General features: G+C 40.0%; 1 protein-coding gene across 2 annotated transcripts in view; it reads left to right on the top strand.

The window, feature by feature from the left end:
• Positions 1-22,676, top strand: part of Fry (FRY microtubule binding protein) — a 493,758-nt gene that overhangs the window by 21,012 nt on the left and 450,070 nt on the right. Inside the window, exon 1 of one of the 2 annotated variants that reach the window (XM_070003006.1) lies at positions 11,199-11,233. The exons of the other annotated variant lie outside the window; for it this stretch is intronic. Within the exon in view, the coding sequence (XP_069859107.1) occupies positions 11,214-11,233 (20 nt within the window). The 5' untranslated portion in view covers positions 11,199-11,213. Of the gene's footprint in view, positions 1-11,198; positions 11,234-22,676 lie in introns of those variants that run through there. 2 annotated transcript variants of the gene reach the window in all.

Raw genomic sequence — 22,676 nt, 5'->3', positions numbered from 1 at the left:
GCGGAGAATCAACTGCTAAACAGTGGAACCAAGACCATGCAGTTCCATGCTTTTTGCCCCTGTGCTCAACAACTAATCTCCCCCTACCTCCTTGACCAGAACCTAGTGCATAATAGGTGCTTTGTTTTCTTATCCAAGATGATGATCATAATGTGTCTTTTGTAGGGCTTTTGTAAGGGGCCAATGAAAGAGGATGGACAGTACCCCCATGCAAGTAAGCCCTTTATCTGATGGGGGAAAAGAAAAAGTTGACCTGTGAGAGCTGTAACCAGGGTCTGGGTTCTGTGAATCCCCTGACACCATTCTTGTTTGTCATCCAGAATCACTTAGGGGACACCACTGCCTCTGCTATACTGGTGAGGGAACCATCTTTTCACCCATATCCTAATCTGCTGGGAGGGAGAAATCAACCTGGCAGAATGATTGTGTTGGTGGTGCTGAGTGGGTGTAAGTGACATCCTAATGACTAAAAATTACCCCAGGAAGAAGTTCTGGAGAGTTAGGCTGTGCTGAATTCCCAGTGTTGGGCTGTCTATTGTGTTTCTGCAGTTCTAATTGGATTAGCTGGAAAGTTGAATCATTGGAATTATGTGTTATATCTTGAGAGGGAAATGAAAAGAAAGACTAATGTTACTTGAGGAAATGGTCTGACTGGCTTTCCTCAGGAAGTGATTTCCTCTCACTCAGTTCAGTTCGGCCTACAGCAACCCTGCTCTGGGCTGTATATAATTAGAAATATAATATTCAAATGCAGATGCCAGGAAAAATGCTGGTCTCATTTTCTCCGCCCCCACATGTGCTATATTTATTTGGTTTTTTATCTTCTTGCTCAATGAGGAACATTTATTTAAATATGAATGTTAGAAAAAATCAAATGAGATGATTCATGTTGTTTACCACTTAGGATATATTTGACTTTTATACTAGTTAACGATGTTTTGGAACATAAGGCACAGGAAAGGTTTTCATGTAGCATTTATATAATGAGTTTTTTACACATTGACATGTGTTCTATTGGAATCCATGAGACACATAATACTTCTATCATGGATACCTGCAAGGAAGACAGTGATTTCTTGTGTGTGGACCTATGTTTTGAGGATTGCAAGGCCTTGGATGCTAGCAAGTTGGTTTTTTGTTTAGATCAAACATTAGATCCTGAGGTATTTAGAAATTAACTACTACCAAAATGGCATCATGTTCACTAAAAAGCAAACTATAGCCTTATAATTTCTCAGATAATCTTCGTTAGATTCTTTTCCACAGCGGATTGTGGCTAGGTGATTAGAGTTGATGTTACAGTATTACTGACAACACTTTTCTTAGACTTCATGGTGCATCAAAGTCGTGTATGTTAATAGGTCATTCTAGAAGAATGAGCATTCCCTTGGACCTCAAGGCTTTGCCCTTAGAACTTGCTCACACTTCTCAGCTAGCACACACCTGGGAGGCACAGTGATCAATTAGTATGGCTGTGCATCAGATGTATGCTGCTGCCTATGGAAAGCAGGAGATGATAGCCCTGGAGAAACTCAAGGTCATTGTACAAAGAGGATGAGCCTGTAAGAAACAATGACACTAGAAAATTAAGTATTCAGTTGTGAGAGGTTTAAAGTTGTTTTCATGTTCATAGCATGGATTTGAATAGGCTGCTTTTGTCAGACACTAGGAAGGCCAAGCCTTATAACTCTCTGGAGATGATCCCCCCCCCCCCATATACATGGTGATAGGATGCTAGCACCAGAACCTGGCACCTTAGTACTGAAATGTGGTTTAGTGTCTATAGCAAATGACCTGATGGTAGATCTTGCTGAAATATCCTAAATTGTGTACTTAGATCTGTCTATGGTAGTTTAAACAGAGCTGGTTGGCATCAGCCAAGAAGCTGCACTTGATCCTACAAGAAGCTGAGAAGCTTCATATAGATTGGTGACCTCTTTACTGAAAATGGCTTGATAAAAAGTTTGTCACACCATCCTCCCAGAATTGGTGTGGGGAGAAGAAGAGGAGAAAAGAGAGAGAATACAGACACATGGGTAGAAGGAAGAAGGAGGAAAAAAGAAGGGGAAAACTAACTCATTGGTGGCTTATTCTTTCTAGAGAAATTTCTTACTGATTGTAGCTTCTCAATTATAAAATTAAGTACGTAAATATGCCTGTGGTAGATTGATGACCTCTTTACTAAAAATGGCATGATAAACAAAAAGTTTGTCATACCATCCTCCCAGAATTGGTATGGGGAGAAGAAGAGGAGGAAAGGGAGAGAATACAGACACATGGGTAGAAGGAGGAAGGAGGAGGAAAAGGAAGAAGGAAGGAAATAAGAAGGGAAAAACTAACTCATTGGTAGCTCATTCTTTCTAGAGAAATTTCTTATGGATTGTAGCTTTTGTTAATTTTAGAATTAAGTACATAAATATGCCTGTGGTAGCTAATTTTTTTCTTTCAAGTTTTAGCCAGGATTTATTTTAGTAGAAAAGAATAAAATACAGACAAATGGAAAAGGTTCTACTGGGTTTTGTTTTGTTTTGTTTTGTTTTTTGTCAGTCATGGGGCCTGAACTCTGGGCCTAGGGCACTGTCCCTCAGCTCTTCAGCTCAAGGCTAGCGCTCTACCACTTGAGCCATAGCACCACTTCCTGTATTTTCTGCTAATGTGGTGCTGAGGAATCGAACCCAGGGCCTCATGCATGCAAGACAAGCACTCTACCTGAGCCACCTTCCCAGCCCTATCTACTGGGTTTTATTTGCTTATTTTTTGGTGATGCTAGGTATCAGACTAGGACCTCAGGCACACTAGACAAGTACTCTTATCAGCCTAGGAGTACCCTACTAACTATATCCCTAACCCTGTAATGTTGGCTTCCACATCTATGTGATTTAGGACATCAATAGGGCAATGCAAAAAAAAGTGTGTATAGGTGTATGTGCAATAATAATAAAGAATACTCTGTCTCTGCCTCTTAGTTTGTAAATATAGAATGCATTCTTCCTGGAACCTTTCTGCCTGGAATACTGTACTCCAAATAAACATTGAACTGAACTATTTGTGCAGACTAATCAGACCTTGTAAAAACTTCTGGATCATTTGCTATAAAATGTCCATGTTTCACATGCTGTCATCTCCTGTTCACAATTTCTTTGCCAGAGTGTATGTACCTTTAAATGATGCTGGGGATATCTTTTTTCTTCTTAGATTCACCTTTCTTTCCTTGTCTTAAGTGATTTTCAGTGGGGACAATAATCTAACACACCGAGGTTCCGTGTAAACAGGAAATCTGGCAGCAGTAACTGGACCAAGGATTCACTTTGCAAAGCCAAGTTTTAATGAGTAATTTGCAAAGTAACTAATCAGGAGGCCATCATCCCTAGAAAATGGGCTAAATGTACGCCACACCGACTTGGTGCCTCTCTTGGCTGCTTGATGCTCCAGTGTGTCATGGTGTGATTTCCTTTGTATCCAGGCAGCTTTTTTTTTTTTTTTGAGTAACCTATTATTTCTAAGATCCAAGAGGAAACACTTACAAACTCTAGAGATTTTGAGTCATGAAAATATAGAGAGCACGAAGCATTACTGTCCCATCAGTGCACTGGGAAATCAATATAGTGAATCAAAGGCAGCTATTTTTAGCAAAATTAAATAGAATAGATTAGAACGATCAAAGGATATCATGTGTTGGTTTGTCAGATGATTTTCAAACACATTTTTATACACATGTAAGTACGTGGAGATGGGTTCTGACACAGAATATGTTTCTTCCCATGGTTCTTAGCTAAAGAAGTTAAAACCATTAGTTATTTGACTAGCATTTTTTGAATTCTTGAATTGCTAGCATTTTTGAATTACATTTTAGATATAAGGATACATAGGATAGTTATTCTTTGTGCTTAGAAGATAGAGAGAGTTCTTTCAGGGAAATAATGAATTGGTTTAAAGTTGTTACATTCAGACAAAGTAACTGGATGTGCTTATGTTGACCTCTAAGAACTATGACAGGAAGCATAAAGTGTTTGATATACGATTAGTTTAAAGATTCTATACTTATGTTTTGTTAAAGTAATATTCAAACTCATAAGGATGATACAAATAATATTTAATATTAAATAATAAATATTAAAAAGAATTTAAGCATCTTTAAAGTCTCAATAATAAAAAGAAAGAAAATCAAATATAAAGGCAAGAATAGAGTAAATCTGTAGTTGTTTATTTTTTCAAGCAATACATACCTGAGCTATAATCAAAGCTGCCATCAAAATATAGTTCGAGGGCTGGGAAGTTGGCTGAGTGGTAGAGTGATTGCCTCGCATGCATGAGGCCCTGGGTTCGATTCCTCAGCAACATATAAGCAGAAAAAAAAGCCAAAAGTGGCGCTGTGACTCAAGTGGTAGAGCACTAGCCTTGAGCTGAAGAGCTGAGGGACAGTGCCCAGGCCCAGAGTTCAGCCCCCATGACCGACCAAAATATAATCCCATATATGTCAAGGTGTCTTAGAAAACCCTGTTGCTTGTAGTATTTGAGCAGTTTTCTTCACAACTGTTTCTTGTACAATGGAACATTCCTGTCCTGCCTTTCATTAAAATAGTATTATTTTTACTTAAAACATGTAAGACAGCACACAGGAATGTGTACACCAGATGTAAGTAGCTTCGGTGCAGTAACCTATCTCTTGAGCCGCAGCTCCACTTCTGGCTTTTTGCTGGCTTATTGGAGATAAGAATCTTGTGGACTTTTGTGCCTGAGCTGACTCTGAACTACAATCCTCAAATCTTAGCTTTCTGAGTAGCAAGGATTACCGATGTGAGCCACTGGCACCCAACTGCTATGCCGGCGGCTTTCTCATCCACAAAATGGGAAATAGCAGTGTGTGTGTGTGTGTGTGTGTGTGTGTGTGTGTGTGTGTGTGTGTGTGTGTGTCTGTGTGTCTGTGTGTGTGTCTGTGTGTGTGTCTGTGTGTCTGTGTCTGTGTGTGTCTGTGTGTGTCTGTGTGTGTGTGTCTGTGTGTGTGTCTGTGTGTGTGTGTCTGTGTCTGTGTGTATGTGTCTGTGTGTGTGTGTCTGTGTGTGTCTGTGTGTCTGTGTGTCTGTGTGTCTGTGTATTACATGAGTTGCTAGGTCTTTGCTTTAATGCCATGCTTATTAAAACTTCAGGCATCCTGCAGACATTCACCATGTAAGGAGTGCAGTGGTCCAAACAGATTCCTACACAGTTGAATAGAACAGTTTGGAGTTGGGCCCGGGATATATTGTAATGGACTATTGGAATAAAATCTAGCTTCCTTAGCTCAGTGCTATTTCGACAGCTGACATGAAGTCCAATTTTTTGACATTTCCTTTGGATTTTTTCTCTGTCTAATTCCTGGCCTTTTCTTTCCTTGTGCCAGTCACTCTTGTCTAAGGGCTTGGCCTTAGTGGAGTTGTGAAAGGGCTGGAGTCCTGTGAGAGCTGAAGCTCGTCATGTAGGACCTTGGTGGCAGTTGTGATTCCCAGAACCTATGCCAATCACGGGCCTAACTACTGGATATAGAAAGGGGAAATTCTGCTCTAGTTTCCAGACTTTGTTTCTATACCTTCCAAACCATCTCCTATGCAGTGCTTTAAGTACTCGTCATCTAACGCACCTGTGATTGTGTAAGCCTTGGAACATGCTGATTTCTTAGTAATTTGTCCCACTGTGTGTTTCCTCTCAAAGGTGATCTTACAAAATGGAAATTGTGCATGATTAGGATTGAAAGAGTTCTTTCAGAAAAGTAGATAGAAGTCTCCTTGCTTAACTACTTTTGACCTTCAACTGTAGCAACCTGAATAGCAATCACTAGAGAGGCTCATGGTGGGACAGGGGAATCATATTGGGCCTACACACGTGGAATCACAAACACAATTCTGTGATGGCTCAGAGGAATGGACGGTCAGTTGTGTTGGGCGAGGTAAGGATACTATTAGAGACACCTTCCCCCTCTCCCCTATTAATTCATTACCACAAGTAGCAGCCAGCACCTAGTAACTGAAGACTGATGTAGGTCACAGCACGTGGGGGCAGTATTACACACCATGATGGAGGGAGGGTAGGCCAAGGAGCCCAGAGAGCCAGTGTGCCCAGTCCTGTTCACTCAAGGTTCCAGCTGAACTGAGGTAGTGTTACAACATCACTACACCTTGATTCACATTGTTTCCATTCCTAGATGGATGGCTTAGATGTTATAACCATGAATACTGAATACTAACAGTGACACATACTTTTTTTTATCAATTTCTTTTCTTCCTTCCCTGCTTCCCTTCTGGTTTTCCTTCTTTCTTTCCTTCCTTCCCCCCTTCCTTCCTCTCTTCCTTCCTTTCTTCTTTCCCTCCTTTCTGGGGATCAAATCTAGAACCTTGATCATGCTAGACAAGTGTTCTACCACTGGACTATATCCCTAGCTCTTATTTTTTGAGACAGGTTCTCACTCTGTAGCTCAGACTGGCCTCAAATTCATGATCTTGTTGCATCTACCTCCTTAGTGCTGGGATTACAGGCCAGCACACCCTGTTGAGATTATGTTCTTCTTATATAAATGGGTAATGAATACCTTGCTCATGTAACTGTAACCTCACTGTACAGTATTTTTACAATAAAAAAGTATTTAAAAAAGAGTAATGAAATAAAAGTAAACAAACGCCTACTAAAATTACCCCAACTATCCAAATTACCACCGACATCACCACTAAAGCACAAATATGATCCATACACAACCCTAGAAGGCTAACAATGGAATAGAAAGAGAAGCTTTGGGAGCTCCAAGTCAGGTATGAGAGATGTTCTACATGTGAAAAATGAATGTAAGGTTGAAACTGAAAATAAGAATGCTAATTGGATTCAAAAGAGGAAAAAATTAAACCGAATAAAATGGAACTTGATTCATTAGGTGTTCAAGGTACAAGAGACACTCTGCAGTTCCATCTGGGAAAGAGGAAGGGAGTTAGCTAAGGGGCTCTGCTTAGTCCAGTTGTGATCAAGTTGAAGGGGGAAAGGGGAAAAGCTTCAAGAAGAAGAATAAGGAGCTCCATTCATTATGCTCTGAAGAGAAATTTCAGTTTGGAATTAAGGAACTACCATGATGGAATTAACTCAGTTTACTGTGTATGAAATAGGGTTAAAGCAATATGAGACAATTCCTTAAGTGTGGTGATAGAATATGTGTGTATTATGAAAAAAACATCTAAGGAGGTCTGATAAGTGGCATGAAGTATAAAGAAAACAATGTTCAGGCACTGGTGGCTCACACTTATAATACTAGCTACTCAGGAGGCTGAGATCTGAGGATTCAGGTTCAGAGCCATCCTAGACAGGAAAAATCCATGAGATTCTTATCTCCAATAAACTCCACAAAGCTGGAAGTGAAGTCCTAGGCTTAGCACCAAAACTTTAAAAAAGAGAGAAAAAAATAACAATGAACTGGGGGCTTATGGCTCACTTGAGAAGCTAAGAATGGGAAGTTTGTCACCCAAAGTCAGCCAAGACAAAAAAAGTTCTCAAAACCCCCTTCCACACCCATTGCTGGGTACAGTGTCATATGCCTGTCATCCTAGCTATGTGAGAGGCTGAAGTTGATAGGTTTGTGGTTCCAAGACCAGCCCAGGCAGAGATTCCACCTCAATAGAAGAAGCTGGGTGATAGTTTAAGCTGTTGTAACAGCTACAATAGGAAGACTGAAATATGTGGATCATGGTACTAGAATTGACAGAAAACAAGATCCCATCTCAAAGACAGCCAGCACAAACTAAAGGGCCAGAGACCTAGTTCTCTGGTAGGGTACCTGCCTAACAAGCATGAGGTCTTGAGTTCAAATCTCCATACTGCCAAATAAAAGTAAACAATGACAAGAACTTTTAGAGCACTGTACATATATAAGTTTATGAATCAACTATAAGGCAAGGATTACCTCGTATTCCAGTCATACCAAGCCTCTGGGTAAACCTAGCCATCTTTGCCATGAGTCTGGAAAAGATGTCAGATCTGAAAATAAACAAAAAAATTTTTTTAAGAAAATAAAAGATTCAGAGATGAAGGCTTTGATCAACTCAAGTATGGAATAGAAATAGAGAATGTCTTGGCTGCCAGAACACAGATAGTCATTGTTTTGTTTTGTTTTTATGTCAGCATTGGGGCTTGAACTCAAGGCCTGAGGACTGTTCCAGGCAGTGATAACTGTTAAGACTAATATACTACCACTTGAGCCACAACTCCACTTCTGGCTTTTTGGTGGCTAATTGGAAATAGAGTCTATGGACTTTCCTGCCCAGGCTGGCTTTGAACATCAATCTTTAGATCTCAGCTTTATGAGTAGCTAGGATTATAGATGTGAGCACCTGTGTTCAGCTGCCCAGTTTTTTTTATTTTTTATTTTTGTAAGAATACTTTACAGAGGGGTTCCAGTTACATGAGTAAGGTAATGAGTACATTTCCTATTGAACATTGTTACCTCCTCCTTTGATTTTTCCCCTACCATCCCTTCCCTCCCTACACTCCACTGTTCATTTTCAACAGTGTTTTGTACATCTCATTGTTACAATGGGTCAACTTGTATCCTTGTTTCAGCATTTTGTTATTTCCCTTCCCCTCCCCAAATTAGAAAAATGTGTATATAAGATGCAGGGCACTGGAATCAAATACAGTGAAAACAGGAGTTATACCGGGGGAAGAACATACAAAGAAACAAAAATCACATAGTACATTATAAATATGTTAAAAAATAGCAAGAAAGAAAACCCCACTTGTATCCCTATCTTGGGGTTCATTTTGCTTAACATCATCTTATATGGTCATATATACATAGCTTTTGAGCTGGTCAGTTTTGACAGTAGGAGAAACTAGACCATATCGCAGGGTCCCTGGACTCCAGGCTTAGGGCTGCTTTTGTCTAGCCCTATGGGCTTATGAGGGAAGCACCCAATGTGTTTCTGCACCCTTGCTTATGAAACAAAAGGAAGAAAATAAATGAACTCTAAGGTCCCTCAGTACTTAAAGAGTACATAAAGAGTAGAAAAATATAGTGAACTCAGTTCTCATGATAAGTTCAGAGTAGTTTTGTAACTCAGGAAGTAAGCTATTAGTTTCTGTCATTTAGTTACTGATTCACTTACCTTTCCCACATTACCAACTCAGTCCTTACTCAGTTTCATAAAAAGAGAGAGCAGCCTTCCCTCAAAATTGAGCTATTCAGAAGACTGAGATCTGAAGACCATGTTTTGAACCCATCTCGGACAGGCAAGTTCATGAGATTCTTACCGCCAAACAGCAAAAAGCTAGAAATGAAGCTATGGCTCAAGTGATAGAATGCCAGGCCTGGCACAAAACAGACAAGTAACAAACAAAAAATCTTTGTTTTTTTCTTGGAATTCCATATTAGTTTCATAAGACTTCTTTCCAGTTTTTACAAAAATGGGCCGAAAATGGTAGTATCCATTTTACAGGATTGTAGCTCTGGTGCAAACGCCTGCTTAGGCATGCTAAAGCCTTGGGTTCAGCACCCAGCATCACCAAACAAAGAAACAGTTACAATTGTCATTTTCTTATTTTTCCAGATATAATTCTTACATGTTCAAGTGGCCTTAGACACACATTTGTGTGCACAAGCATGCATGATTTTGGAAAAAATAAACTGGAGCCTTTAGTACAACAGTTTTAGTCATTTATCTTAAGTCTTTTTTCTAGTTAGGTGTCGGTGGCTCATGGGTCTAATCTTAGCTCCTCAGGAAGCTTGAGATCTGAGGATCATAGTTCAAAGCCAGCCTGGATAGGCAATGAACTATGGAGACACTTAACTCCATTTAACCATAAAAATGCCAAAGTGAAGCTGTGGCTCAAGTGGTAGTTCACAAGCCTTGATCAAAAAAGCTCAGAGACTGTGTCTAGGCCCAGAGTTCAAGCCCCAGGACTACGACAATGATGACGACGACCACTACTACTACTACTACTACTACTACTACAACACCACACACACACACACACACACACACACACACACACACACACAGAGTCTCTTTTTTTAAATGAAAGATATGAAAGATTTATAAGTATTTGATTTTTTATTGTCGTCCATGGGTGCACCATAATTAACTACTATTAGTAAACATTTAGGCTTTTGCTATGCTTTTGCTATTATTGTACACTAAATTATAGTTAGCATCTCTGTATTTTTACCTGTGCACATTTTTGAGTAGTTTTTAAGAGCAGAATTGACATGTCAAAGGACATTTTTGAAATTTCTCAAATATTACCAAATTGCCTTTTTAAAAAGCTGTGTCCACTTTTTAAAAATCCAGCAGTGGCTCTAACAGGAACAAAATGGATAGGACACAGAATTTGGACGTATTGTTCCTGTCAGAGACTTCTAGAGGGCTAGGACCGACCCTCTCTGGGGCTGTCACTGTGTCAGAATATACTCACCAAGAGTAGTAGAATGTTGCTTGTTAGCATCAGTTCTATTTATAAATTATCGAATGTAAAACATGAGGCACAAGTTGCCTCAAATAGTCTCCCTCCAATAGAATGTGATTACACAGCAATGCACATCACAGACCAAAGAAGGAGATGCCATTTCCACTGGCCAGTTAAACAGGGAATCATGCTGACTTTGTGTCTCTGAGGTGCACATGCAACCCTCAGGTATCAGAAAAGTCTCTCTTCTTTAGAGGATACAGAGAATGACAACTTATCAATAAGGACATTCCAGAGCTTTCCATAACAGCACAGCTCTGGTTTGATTGAGGCTCTTTGGCCAGAAAAGGGGCAAAATAATCAATGAGAAAAGTTAGAGGAAGATGCTAGAAAGGGAAGTCCCATGAGGAGCCTCAAGGGAAAGTCCTGTTAAGTAGTCCAATCTGGTCAGGTTACATTTGAATTGCTGATGAGCTGCCTCAGAGAACATGCTGCTGAGATGCCAGCGGCAAGATTCCTCAGGATGTTGCGATCTGGGGTGGACTGTAGGATTGGGGCCCTGCAAACGTAATGGTGGATGATTAAGTGCAGGTAACCAGTCAAGAACTCAGGGGCTGGACCAACTGTGGAATCTATTCTAAAGAACCAAACCAAAACAAAACAGAGCATAAGAAGAAAAAGCAAAGTCTCTAAGGCTATGTCTACACTAAACTTGCAAGTGAAATCAGAGGGCCCAGGACATCTTTCAGTGTTCACTGCCATCCTACAACCTGGAGTTGCCCAAGAAGTTTTTGAAACGGATGCTCCGTCTGCATGCCAGGTAAGATATTTTGTAAGCTTGCTTGTTTACCTTGATTCCAACCACCCCCCCTCAGGTGAATCCCAGCAAAATGAATATACTATTCACTTTGATCTAAAAATCAAATACTCCATTTGATCTGTAGACTATTGGATTCCTTTGGAATCTGAAATATGAGCATTCTAATGTGGTTAAGGTTCTAAGTAACCTGCCATTGAAGAACAGTGGACAGGCAGCGCTACTGGAAAAAGTTCCAGTCAAAAGACTCAGGAGATGCAAAGTCTATCCTACAAACTTCTTCCTATTGTGTGATGAAGATAAAGGTATAACAGGAGCAATTGATATTATTTTTCTTAAATCCAGTTACTGACATTGGAAATTAAAAAGGTAAGTTAAAGAAAAACAATTAATTAAAAACATTTACAAAACCACCAGAGAAGAAAGTGATGATTATTAAAGAATGTATCATAGGGGAGGGGGAAAAATGTGTCAGCCAAATGGCTAGTCCAGCTGTTGAAATCAGAGGAAGTTTTCATGGCAAAATTTCTCTGAGAAAGTGACGTGCCTAATTGAGGACATGAAAGGTAATAAAGTATTTCTTGCTGCTACATTTCGTTGTTCAGTATTGTCTAAGATATATCAGGGTGCTCAAATTGTACAGCATTTGTTAGCCTTCAGGTTGAATGCTATATATAGAACTGTTGGTTTTGTTTTGAGATTCTTGGCCTAGGTTGCTCTCATGAATAGAATTTTTTTTTTGTCAGTCCTGGGGCTTGAACACAGAGCCTGGGTATTGTCCCTGAGTTTCTTTTGCTCAAGGCTAGTTCTCTACCACTTGAGCCACTTCTGGCTTTTTCTGTTTATGTGGTACTGAGGAATCAAACTCAGGGCTTCATGCATACTAGGCAAGCACTCTACCACTAAGCCATATTTCTAGCCCATGAACAGAATTTGAGATATATTAAATGATAAACAAATGATATGTCCTCCCCTTGGAGTTTAAATGAGGCCTAAAGCTTTCTTCCCCCCACCCTCCCTTGTCCCCGCACATCTCTCTCTCGTTCATGTGTGTGTGTGTGTGTGTGTGTGTGTGTATGTGCGTGTGTGTGTGTGCATGTGTGTGTGCGTGTGCATGTGTGTGTGTGTGTGTGAGAGAGAGAGAGAGAGAGAGAGAGACAGAGATAGAGACAGAGAAAAAACATCAGAGCGAGAGCAAGAGAGAATGAGTACTAGGACTTGAGCTCACTTGAACTCAGGGCCTGGGCACTGTCACTTTGTTTTTTCACTATGGCTAGTACCCTACCACTTCAGCTATAGCTCTACTTCTGGCTTTTTGATGGTAGTTGGACATATGACTCTCATGGACTTTCCTGCCTGGGCTGGCTTTGAACCATGATCCTCAGATCTCAGTCTCCTGAGTAGATAGAATTACAGGCATGAACCACACAGGCTCACAACTCTTTTTTCCTTTCTTATTCCACAAATAAACTCTGTGAGTTTAAAATATTTCTCTTTTGTAATGCTAAAAATATTCACTGTGTTGGCAGAGTGAAGGCTCAGTTGAAATTTTAACTCTTGAGATAGACTCATTTTTCCCTAGGCAGTACAGGCAAATCTACAGGAACCTTTTGTTGCCAATCAAATGGAAAAATCCTATTTTGAGAATCAATGCTATTTTTATATAGCTTTCAGTTGTTTCTGAAGCAAAGGCCTACCTCTTGATTGGTTGCTGAAAGATTAAAGAAATATCTGAGCTTCAAGTGAAATGTCCAGAAATACCACTTTTTTTAAGGTGACAAGTTATGTGGTTAATTACCTCTGAAGCATCTGAGATACATTTGTAGCCATTTATTTTTAAGGGATTTTTTTCCTGTTTTGGTAAATGTTTTTCTTCCATGCTTTTAAGTACTATTTGGTTTATTTCATGTAAGGAACATCCAAATTTAGTTTGATAATTTATTTACATTGAGATCTTTTAGCTGTGCTAAATAAAATGATTAAGACCTGGTTTGCAAAATGTAATGTGTCAAATGATGACCATGATTGATAGCTGAATATTTCCAAATATACCCATGCCTTTCGCTTAGGTGTAGTTTAATTGACTGCAGATTGAATAACAAATGGAACTGAGATGCAGGGGAAACTTGAAGCTCAGTTAGATAAAGAGCACTAGCATTACCCATTACCTGTGTGTGGACCAGAGTGGAGAGGAATCTGGGATTCTCATGTGATAGCTAACCCTGAAACTTAATGCCCCCAGCCTGTGAGATCTCATCATGTGTATGTACAATATTTCAATAGGAGTCTATTTTGAAAGGATTCTTTATGACTGTCTAGAGGATCAATACATCTAGATCATAATGCGTGTGTTAATAGTATTTTCAGAAATAAGAAGAAAGTATGAGAATATGCAGTTTATGTGTATGTCAATGTGTGTATTCACACAAAGCTGTGTGTGTATATTAATATTTTAAAATATATCCCAGATGGCTGGAAATTTCTCAGATTGTTTCCTTTCTTTTCAAATGCATTTCTGCACAACACAGAGGTGGCATATAGTTGTAAATATCCCAGACTCCCATACTGTAGTGAAGAGAGCTAGTACTGGATAGGTAATGCTTCAGCTTAAAACACATTTTTATGTTTTCTTTAATGGATTTCCTATGAAACATAAAGCAATAGGAAGGTTGCTAAGTGAATGATTTTTGGAATTATTATTTCAGTTTTATGAAATGAATTGTTCTCAGGCCATATTGGGGGTGGGGGTTGAGGGGTAGAGACTTATCTCCAGACCAAACTCTTCTTCTATTTTGAGATTAGCATTTCTAAGTTTGTTAGCATTTCTAACACTTCTAGCTCTGAAATGTAATTTCTCTAGAAGCTTATGTGTCAAATTTGAAGTGCTCAGGCTCACATCTGGAGCTTTCAAATCATTGTGAAGGGTTTACTATGATGAGGAAGAGCACCAGCTCTATGACCAGGTGAAAGCAGGAGGTGTGAGATAACCGCCATTCTTCTGCATGGGATTTATCATTGGCCATTTCTCACTGGTTCTGAATCTATAACTTCTTCCCCAAGACTCTAGAATTGCTTCCAAATTATAGATAGGCAAATGCACGTACCTGGCTTGGATACCGTGGGTTATTTCTCAGTATACCTTCAAATATGATCGTAAATATATTAGAAGGAAAGTAGTCAGGAACAGAGATAATGTAATTAGCCTTTCGATTGCTCCAATCATCAATACAGTCTTAATTCATGCACAGTTTGGAGCTGATGATGGTTTGAATGAGATCTTAAAATCCTCAACTTTAAAAATTGTATAATAGAAAAAATAAATAGCATGGACAAGAAGTCTTTCTTGAGGGAGTGATGTAATCTATGCCTCTAAGAGCCATGTACCACATATGTGTAATCTGACTGACTTCAAGTATATTGGAGGTAGTCCATGCATACATTTCACCAGTGAGAAAGGTGGGGCTTAGGCTTTGAATGACTGGCCAAGGTTGTGTATCCGAGGAAGTGGCCTGAGAATGTGCATTCAAGGCTTGGTGCCTGTTTGAGTACTGTGTCCAAGTCAAAAGACATTCATAATCCCTAACTTCCTGGCCAGTACACCAAATATGTTACCAGAAGGTTTAAGACAGCTAAACAACCTCAGTGCTTGCATATGGCAAGAGAAAATTCAGGCCAGATGCAATCATTAGATAGAGATGATAGAAAACTTTATTAGAAAAGAGATATGACAGAGAAAGAGAACACATGGCACAAACGTGCTATGGAAAGACAACACTTTAGACCATGTAAGCCACATTGTTCCATCACAGGGGTGGGGAAGGGAGAGATACAGAGCGTGGGTTCAGTAGGGAGAGATAGAGTCCCAGAGATGCCTTTCTGATTGGTGGGTCTCCTTTGTTTATCTTGTAAGGTCATGACACCAAAGATTTAGTGTCACCTTCTTATTTCCTCTTTTGTCCTTTTTACTTCCATGGCCCTATTTTATTGTCAGGCAGGTTTTGGTTTAGCAGCTTATCCTGCTATCTACATATTCTATAGGCCCCAATTCTCTGATAGGCTATTCTTCTACTAACTCCATTAGTACCATACTGCTTCATAAGTCCCTAGAGTTTTTATTATTTTCCTTTTCCTTCCTTCCTTCTTCCCTTCCCTTCCCTTCCTTCCTTCCTTCCTTCCTTCCTTCCTTCCTTCCTTCCTTCCTTCCTTCCTTCCTTCCTTCCTTCCTTCCTTCCTTCCTTTCTTTCCTCCTTTCTTTGCTGGTCCTTGAACCACAGCACCACTTCCAGCTTTTTCTGAGAAATTTATTGGAAATAAGAATCTCACAGACTTTCCTGCATAGGCTGGCATCGAACTGTAATCCTCAGATCTCAGCCTCCTGAAGTAGCCAGGATTGCAGGCATATGCCACCAGCGCCTGGCTGGAGTTTTCCTTCTTTCATTCAACAGATATTCCCCAAGCAACAGCATGGGCTCATTGCAAGCAATGTTTGTTTGTTTGTTTACTATACTTACCAGCCTCCTTTGGGCACCAGAACAGTTCTCTTGCACAGACTTCCTAGACAGGCAGAGACTCTGTGTCTGCATCTGAAATATTCATATCCTAGCAACTTATTCTCTTGAGACTCATACATATCCCCTTCATTTAGTTTGTATGATCCTGAACCATTTCGCTAGATAGAGTCACTATTCACCATCAGACAGATTTATAGGGAAGATGTCACAAGGGCCACATCTTCACAGCTGTTGGCAGAGATGGAACATTTTCCTGCACTGCGAGCTGATGCTAGGATCAATAAAAATTTCATTGAATTTCAAGGAGGCAAACCCTTAGACTATTTTGAGTGTCAGGAAAGAAGCTATGGATATGTGTACTTTTTTTAAAAGCAAGAGCAAAGACCCCCTGAGTTTGTGATACCTGCTTTACGGTCCAGGAAAGAGTTGGCATTTCTGATGGTTGAGTTCATAACAGAATGTAAAATTTCTGTCTCAGTTCTGGCTTCATTGGGCCCTTAGGTTCTTCAACTCCACCCCCTTCTTTTCTCCTATTAGTGTGACATAAACACAGTTAGTACTGAACTATACCAGGTGGTCACGCATGGCTCTTGTGTCATCACAAGACAGAGATTACATCACAAGCAAGATTACCTCTTGCTTTTCAACACAACTGTTATGGTCATTGGGATTTCCTTAAAGTCTTTCTTGCATCTTTGTGACACCCTAAATTCTGAGAGTCCCACTGAAATGTCAGTGAATGGAGTTAAGCATGGACAGCAGCTACATTGGTATAATGAGACTGTAGCATTTATTGTTTAGGAAAAATAGCTCAAGAGATAGCTTATTTGCACCTATACCCATGTATACTATACTCTGTGTGTGTGTGTGTGTGTGTGTGTGTGTGTGTGTATGTGTGGTAGCACTAGAGTTTGAACCTAAGGCCTTATACTTGCTAGGCAGACAATGTGCCACTTGAGCCATTCCTTCAAACCTTTTTTAAAAATTTGTATTTTGCTTGACTGGCACAGACAATGATTCTACTATACACAGCCTCTGCTTAGCTTTGATCACAGCTGTCCACTACCACGGTTACCAGCTTGATCCTCTCCATTTCCACCTCCTGAGCGGGTGAAATTACAGGTGTGAGCCACTACACTGGGTCTGACCTTGCCATTTTCATTTCACATTTTTATCTTGGAAGAATAGAAATTTGTCATGACAAAAACCTCCAGGCCTATTATAAGCCAATGGGTTATGTTTTTCCTCACACTACTGGTTAGAGAGACTTGTGCCAACAGTGGTAGATCTAGGTAGCCCTATGCCATCATTTCATTTGTCCTGATCCATTGCATTAAGTGCATTGTTTCATGTCCTGCTTTATAGTTTAGATCTTGGCTGTACTTTAAAGGCTTAAATATTAAAAGCGTGGTCCTTAGCTTGGTGCTATTGAGAGGTGGCCAGAAAATGATAAGGAAGGGGATGGTGTTGAATGACAACTCCTTTGTACAAGTAATTAAAAATAATAAAAATCTGAGCAGGGAGAGATGAGAGGGAAGGAGGAATGAGGAAGCAAGGGAAGGAAGAAGGAAGGAAGTACCAATCAAATACATAGAGTGATCTTTTATAGAATAATTTGTGGATCTAGAACCTGTGGCTTCAGGTTATCTGGAGCATAGTAGAAAAAAATATATATAATAGCAGGTCAAATTGGAAGAAAAGGAAACAGGAGAGCCAGAGCAGGAGGGGTATTTAAAAAAAATACAAACTTCATAGTTTGTCTTATCTTGGGGAGGCTAGATGCACTTTCAGGAATTTCTCTCCTAGTTAAATGAATAAAACAGCATGAGAAATTATACAATCATCAGGTAAATGAGATGGGCCAACCAAAGTCCTGGCCAAGACATGGTTTTGCTTCAGATTGTGTTGGGTCTTCGTCCGTCCCACAAAAGACGGACGGGGTCCGAGGAAAGGTAAGTGCGGCGCTTGCCCGTTTCCTAGCCTCCCTCAGCCCAGGAGACAATCAGACACAGCGGGGAGCCAAATCCAGCAGGTAGAAAAACTCGTTTATTAACAGAGAGCAGCCCCTTTTAAAGACAAAAAGGGTGGGTGGTATGGTAAGGGAGGAAGAGGAACCAATCACTGCCAAGGTCACACCCTATCATTCACCTGAGCCTTCACAGGCTGGTTAGGTACTGATCAGAAGATCAATTGGGGTCTGCCCACTCTACTCTCTCCCAGAGCCATCTTGGCTGGCCATGTGCTCTTCAGTAAATTAGGCTCTGCCCACTCAACCCCCTCCCAGCGCCATCTTTGCTGCCCATGTGCTCCACAAGATTGTATTTTTATTTTGGCCGTTTCTCAACTGAGCACCTCATTCTCCCACACCTTTGTTTCCTTTGTGGTTTAAGTGAGTGTCATTTGGAAGCATGTTTCCAATTATATATACATTTATGAGTTCTACATAGAGAAAAATTAGAATCTCAACTGATCTTAACATATTCCGTTTCTTAAGGAAGTAGTAATAATTTCTATGGTTGTATCTCTGCCTCTCTGTTCTCTCTCTCTCTCTCTCTCTCTCTCTCTCTCTCTCTCTCTCTCTCTCTCTCTCTCTCTCTCTCTCTCTCTCTCTCTCTTTCTCTCTCCCGCACATACACACACCCACACACACGCATGCATGCAAGACCTCATTATTCTTTGCTAAGAGTCTTGTACCACACCTACTGGAAATTAATTTCAATTATCCTTTATTTAGTGAAGTTTGAAGTCCTAGAATAATGGCCACTGTGAAATACTAACTCTGCTGGCAGTGTTTAAGTCTTTAGTGAATAGAATAGCAACAATGATACTCACAAGCCACTATGTTGGAAATGAACTTTACAACTTCAGGGGTTGGGGGAGGAGTTGGGTAACGAAGGGATAGTAGGAGAAAAACAAAGGAAAGAGTAACAATGTTCAACAAGAAATGTACTCATTACTGTACTCATGTAACTGTACCCTCTCTGTACAGCATCTTTACAATAAAATAATATTTTAAAAAGAACTGTAAAAAAAGGTTCTATGTAAATAGATTAGATTTCACTTTAAAGTGCAACATGTGACATAAACAAATCTGGAAACTTGAGTTATAACTTAAATATGGGGGAAGAAATGAGGGGTTAGGGCAAGGTATAGGTGTTATAGTTTAATCAATCCATAAGAGACAAATAAATGGAATTTAAATGACGTAAGACCTAATGATGTCAGATTTTTTTATGTGAGCTCTAATTTATATGATCAGTTTCCCCTTGGGATTATTTTCTTGATTAATTTATGAGATGTGTGGTTGTACATTATAAGAAATTAGGCCAAAATTCACATGATAATTTCTTATGGGAGAAACTTTCAGATAACATTGCTCCAAAGAAATAAAACATGACCGTGTATGCAATTAAAAATTTTTCAGTAATCATATAAAAGCCATCATATATTAGTACCTTTTTGTAATACTGTATGTGTAAAAAATTATCATTTCAGTGTGTAATCAATATTAAAAATTATTAGTGGGATTTTTCCCCCAAGTCTTTGAGATCTGGTGTGTACTTTACACATTCAGCAGATATCTCAGTTCATACTGCTATGTTTCTCTGTTCAGTAGCCATGAGTAACTGGTGGATACCATATTGGATTCCATAGCTTTAGACAGACACCAATGGAATAGAGCAGGCAAGAGAATAAAACCTATTGGGGTCACTGCCTGGGTCCAAAGCTGCCAGATTTTCTGATTTTTCCAATGACCCTAGAAATTAAGAGTCCTATGGGACATTCTTTCTTTCCTTTTCCCCTCCGCTCCCCTCCTTTCCTCTTCCCTTTACTTCCCTTTCTCTCTCTCTTTCTTTCCTTCTTTCTTTCCAGCAGTACTGATGTTCTGAATATAGGGCCTTGACCTTGATAGGCAGGTGCTCTACCACTTAAGCCATGGCTCCAGTCCTTTTCACTCTAGTTATTTTTTATTAGGGTCTCAGATTTGTGTCCTGGACACCCTGGACCACAATCCTCCTATTTATGCTTCCTTTATCAAGGGAATGACAGGTATGCCCCATCATGCCCAGCTTTTTGTGTTGAAATGGTATCTCATGAACTTTTTGCCTGGACTGGCCTCAGCCTCCTGAATCCCTATTATTACAAGCATTAGCCACCGTGCCTAGCTGAAATTTCTTGGCTTGTTAATGACAGCAACTAATTTGAACTTTCTGAAGTTCATATTGAGTTGGGTGCCAGTGGCCTGATATTTCAGCTACTCAGGAAGTTGAGATCTGAGGATTGCAGTTCAAAGCCAGTCCAGGCAAGAAACTCCATGAGATTCTTACCTCCATTTAACCAGCCAAAAGCTGGAAGTGGACCTGGTGGCTCAAGTGGTAGAGTGTTAGGGTACCAGTTAGTGGCCTCTGTTCCTATAACTCATGTAGGACTCCCCCATTCATTTAACATGCTATAGTAGATTTTGTTAAGGATAGCTGGAAGATCTCCTGTTTTCACAAAAACAAATACATTTGAGGATATTTCAAGTTGTGTGCTAGCCCTTGACGCCTGTGTCACCACAGAGCCCACACCTGGGAGGGTTCATGGGTAACACATGTTATTGTTCCTGTTCTCTGCCTTCCTTTAAAATGAAAACAAACAAAAAATCCCACCCCATCTGATTGTTCTGGGTCCCTATTGCACCTCAGACAACAGGGTTCTCAAGGTCCAGCTGGCCTCTTCTACCTGAGCTATGCTTCCAATCTAGCTTTCTGCTGATTATTTTGTCAATGAAGTCTCACAGAGTTTTCTGTCCCTGATCCTCAAGATTTCAGCTTCTTAAGTAGCTGGGATTAGAGATAATGTACCACTGGTTCCCAGCAACACAGATGAATATTTAAAGCATTGTGCTAAGTAAAACAGACTTATCACAAAAGGGTAAATAATGTCCAATTCCACTTACATAAAGTAAAAATAATGAAACTCATGAAGCCAAGACAGCAGCATGGTAGTTTCCAGGGGAGAGAGAGAAAGAGGGGGAAGGGGCAAGAGGAAGATTTTATTAATGAACATACAGTTTTGACTTGAAGTTCCATGGATCTATAATCTTGGTGATTGCACAGCAATGGGACTGTACTTAATCACTGAACTATATGCTTCAAAATAGCTAAAATAGTAATCTTTATGTAAATTTTAACATAATTGAAAAAAATTATTTAAAAATCCAAGCAGGTTGACTGACTCATCTAAGATTCTAATACTCTCTTCTGGTGCTTTTAAAGCTGTCCCAAGCCATTGGTTAGCAGTGTGTGAGGGTACACTGTAGCAAAGGAAAGACAGAGTTGGTAATTTTTAGACCCAGATCTGGGTAAATTACTTAGCCGGTTCTCTCATGCATCCCATCCTGTTCCTAACCAGTAAGATTACAATGATAAAAATGTATTAGTTAAGCCAGCTATTGGTGGCTCACACCTGTAATGCTAGCTACTCAGAAGGCTGAGGTCCGAGGATTGTAGTTCAAAGCCAGCCCTGGCAGAAAGTTCAGGGGACTCTTATCTCCAATTAATCACTAAAAATCCGGAAGTGGAGCTGTAGCTCAAGTGGTAGAGCACTAGCCTTGAGTGAAAAAGCTCAGGAACAGCACCCTCGCCCTGAGTTCAAGCCCCACAATGAATAACAACAACAAAAACAGAATTAGACATAAGAAAAACATATGTAGCATATGTACTAGATTTGCTAGATGCAAATCTAGCTGGATTTGCTAGATGCTAGGAAAATGAATGTGCTATAGAGGTTGAAGGTCCCCTGATCATGAAGTAACTATGTAAGAGCTTCATTGGAGCCACAGCACCACTTCCGGCTTTTTCTGTTTATGTGGTGCTGAGGAATCGAACCCAGGGCCTCATGCTTGCAAGGCATGCACTCTACCGCTGAGCTACCTTCCCAGCCCCTCACTGTTCACTTCTAAAAATCCACTGAAAATACAATTTGCCCCAGCCACTGGGGACATGCTTTTCATCTTTATTGATGGTTTTATCTTTATGATGACGATAATGATTTTATTTCTTCATCTTCCCTGTGTGCTGAAATGTCTTTGGAGTTGAATTCTTCTCTTCCTCTCAGGGTAAAGTGAGGTAGAAGTGAATCCCATATGTAATAGGATATAGAGTCTCAAGGCAGCACCCCCCCCTCCCCGTGCCCCCTTTCCCAAGCCAGCATCTTCAGGCCTTCCCAGGCTCCTTAGCTAAGTGAATGTCTGGTATTCAAAGTCACCAGATTTCAATAGAAAGGGAAAAAGACATGGCACATTTACTAGTTTATCCTCTAGAGATTTGCTCTGGTAGGAAAGCACAAGTTTCAGTTTTCTGTCACATGCCAGCATGTGCTGTAGTTATCTGGCCAAGACAGAGAAAGCAAACAAGAACCTATATTATCTCTCAATATTCGGCCCAGTTTATCCACACCGGTGTTATAAAAATGAATGTAGTCCAGTGCCTTGCAAATTGCTACTTTACAGGTAGATTCTTCCCACTGCTCTGAGAGCCTTAAGTCACATCATGAACCAAAGTGAATTGAAGATTGATTTAAAAAGTTGAAGCAGAAAACAAAATCAAGAAGATTGATAGAAACCAAAAACTTGGTTTAAAAAAAGGCTTTCAAAGCAAAAATCAATGAACAAGATTGCAAAAGGGGAAATTAATGAATGAAGTTGACAACATTCAATGTAGTTCAAAACTATGATAAAAATGTAAAGCAGAAAAAAAAAGGTATTTGTAGCTAGGTGTATGTTGTACTGTAAGCATTTGAGAGGCTGAGGCGGGAGGATTGTGAGTTCAGGGCCAGCCGGGGCTACACAATGGGCTCTATAGGCCAGTGGATTACACAGGAGAGTCCATCTCAAAAAGAAAAAGGAAAGAGAAAAAAAAAGGAAAGGAGGAGGGAGGGAGGAAAGAAAG

This window comes from Dipodomys merriami, unplaced genomic scaffold (assembly GCF_024711535.1).
Source record: "Dipodomys merriami isolate MVZ:Mamm:240054 unplaced genomic scaffold, mDipMer1.0.p SCAF_6, whole genome shotgun sequence".
Classification (NCBI taxonomy): Eukaryota; Metazoa; Chordata; class Mammalia; order Rodentia; family Heteromyidae; genus Dipodomys; species Dipodomys merriami.
The sequence above is the reverse complement of the archived record's forward strand: the minus strand, read 5'-3'. Positions and strand labels throughout refer to the sequence as shown.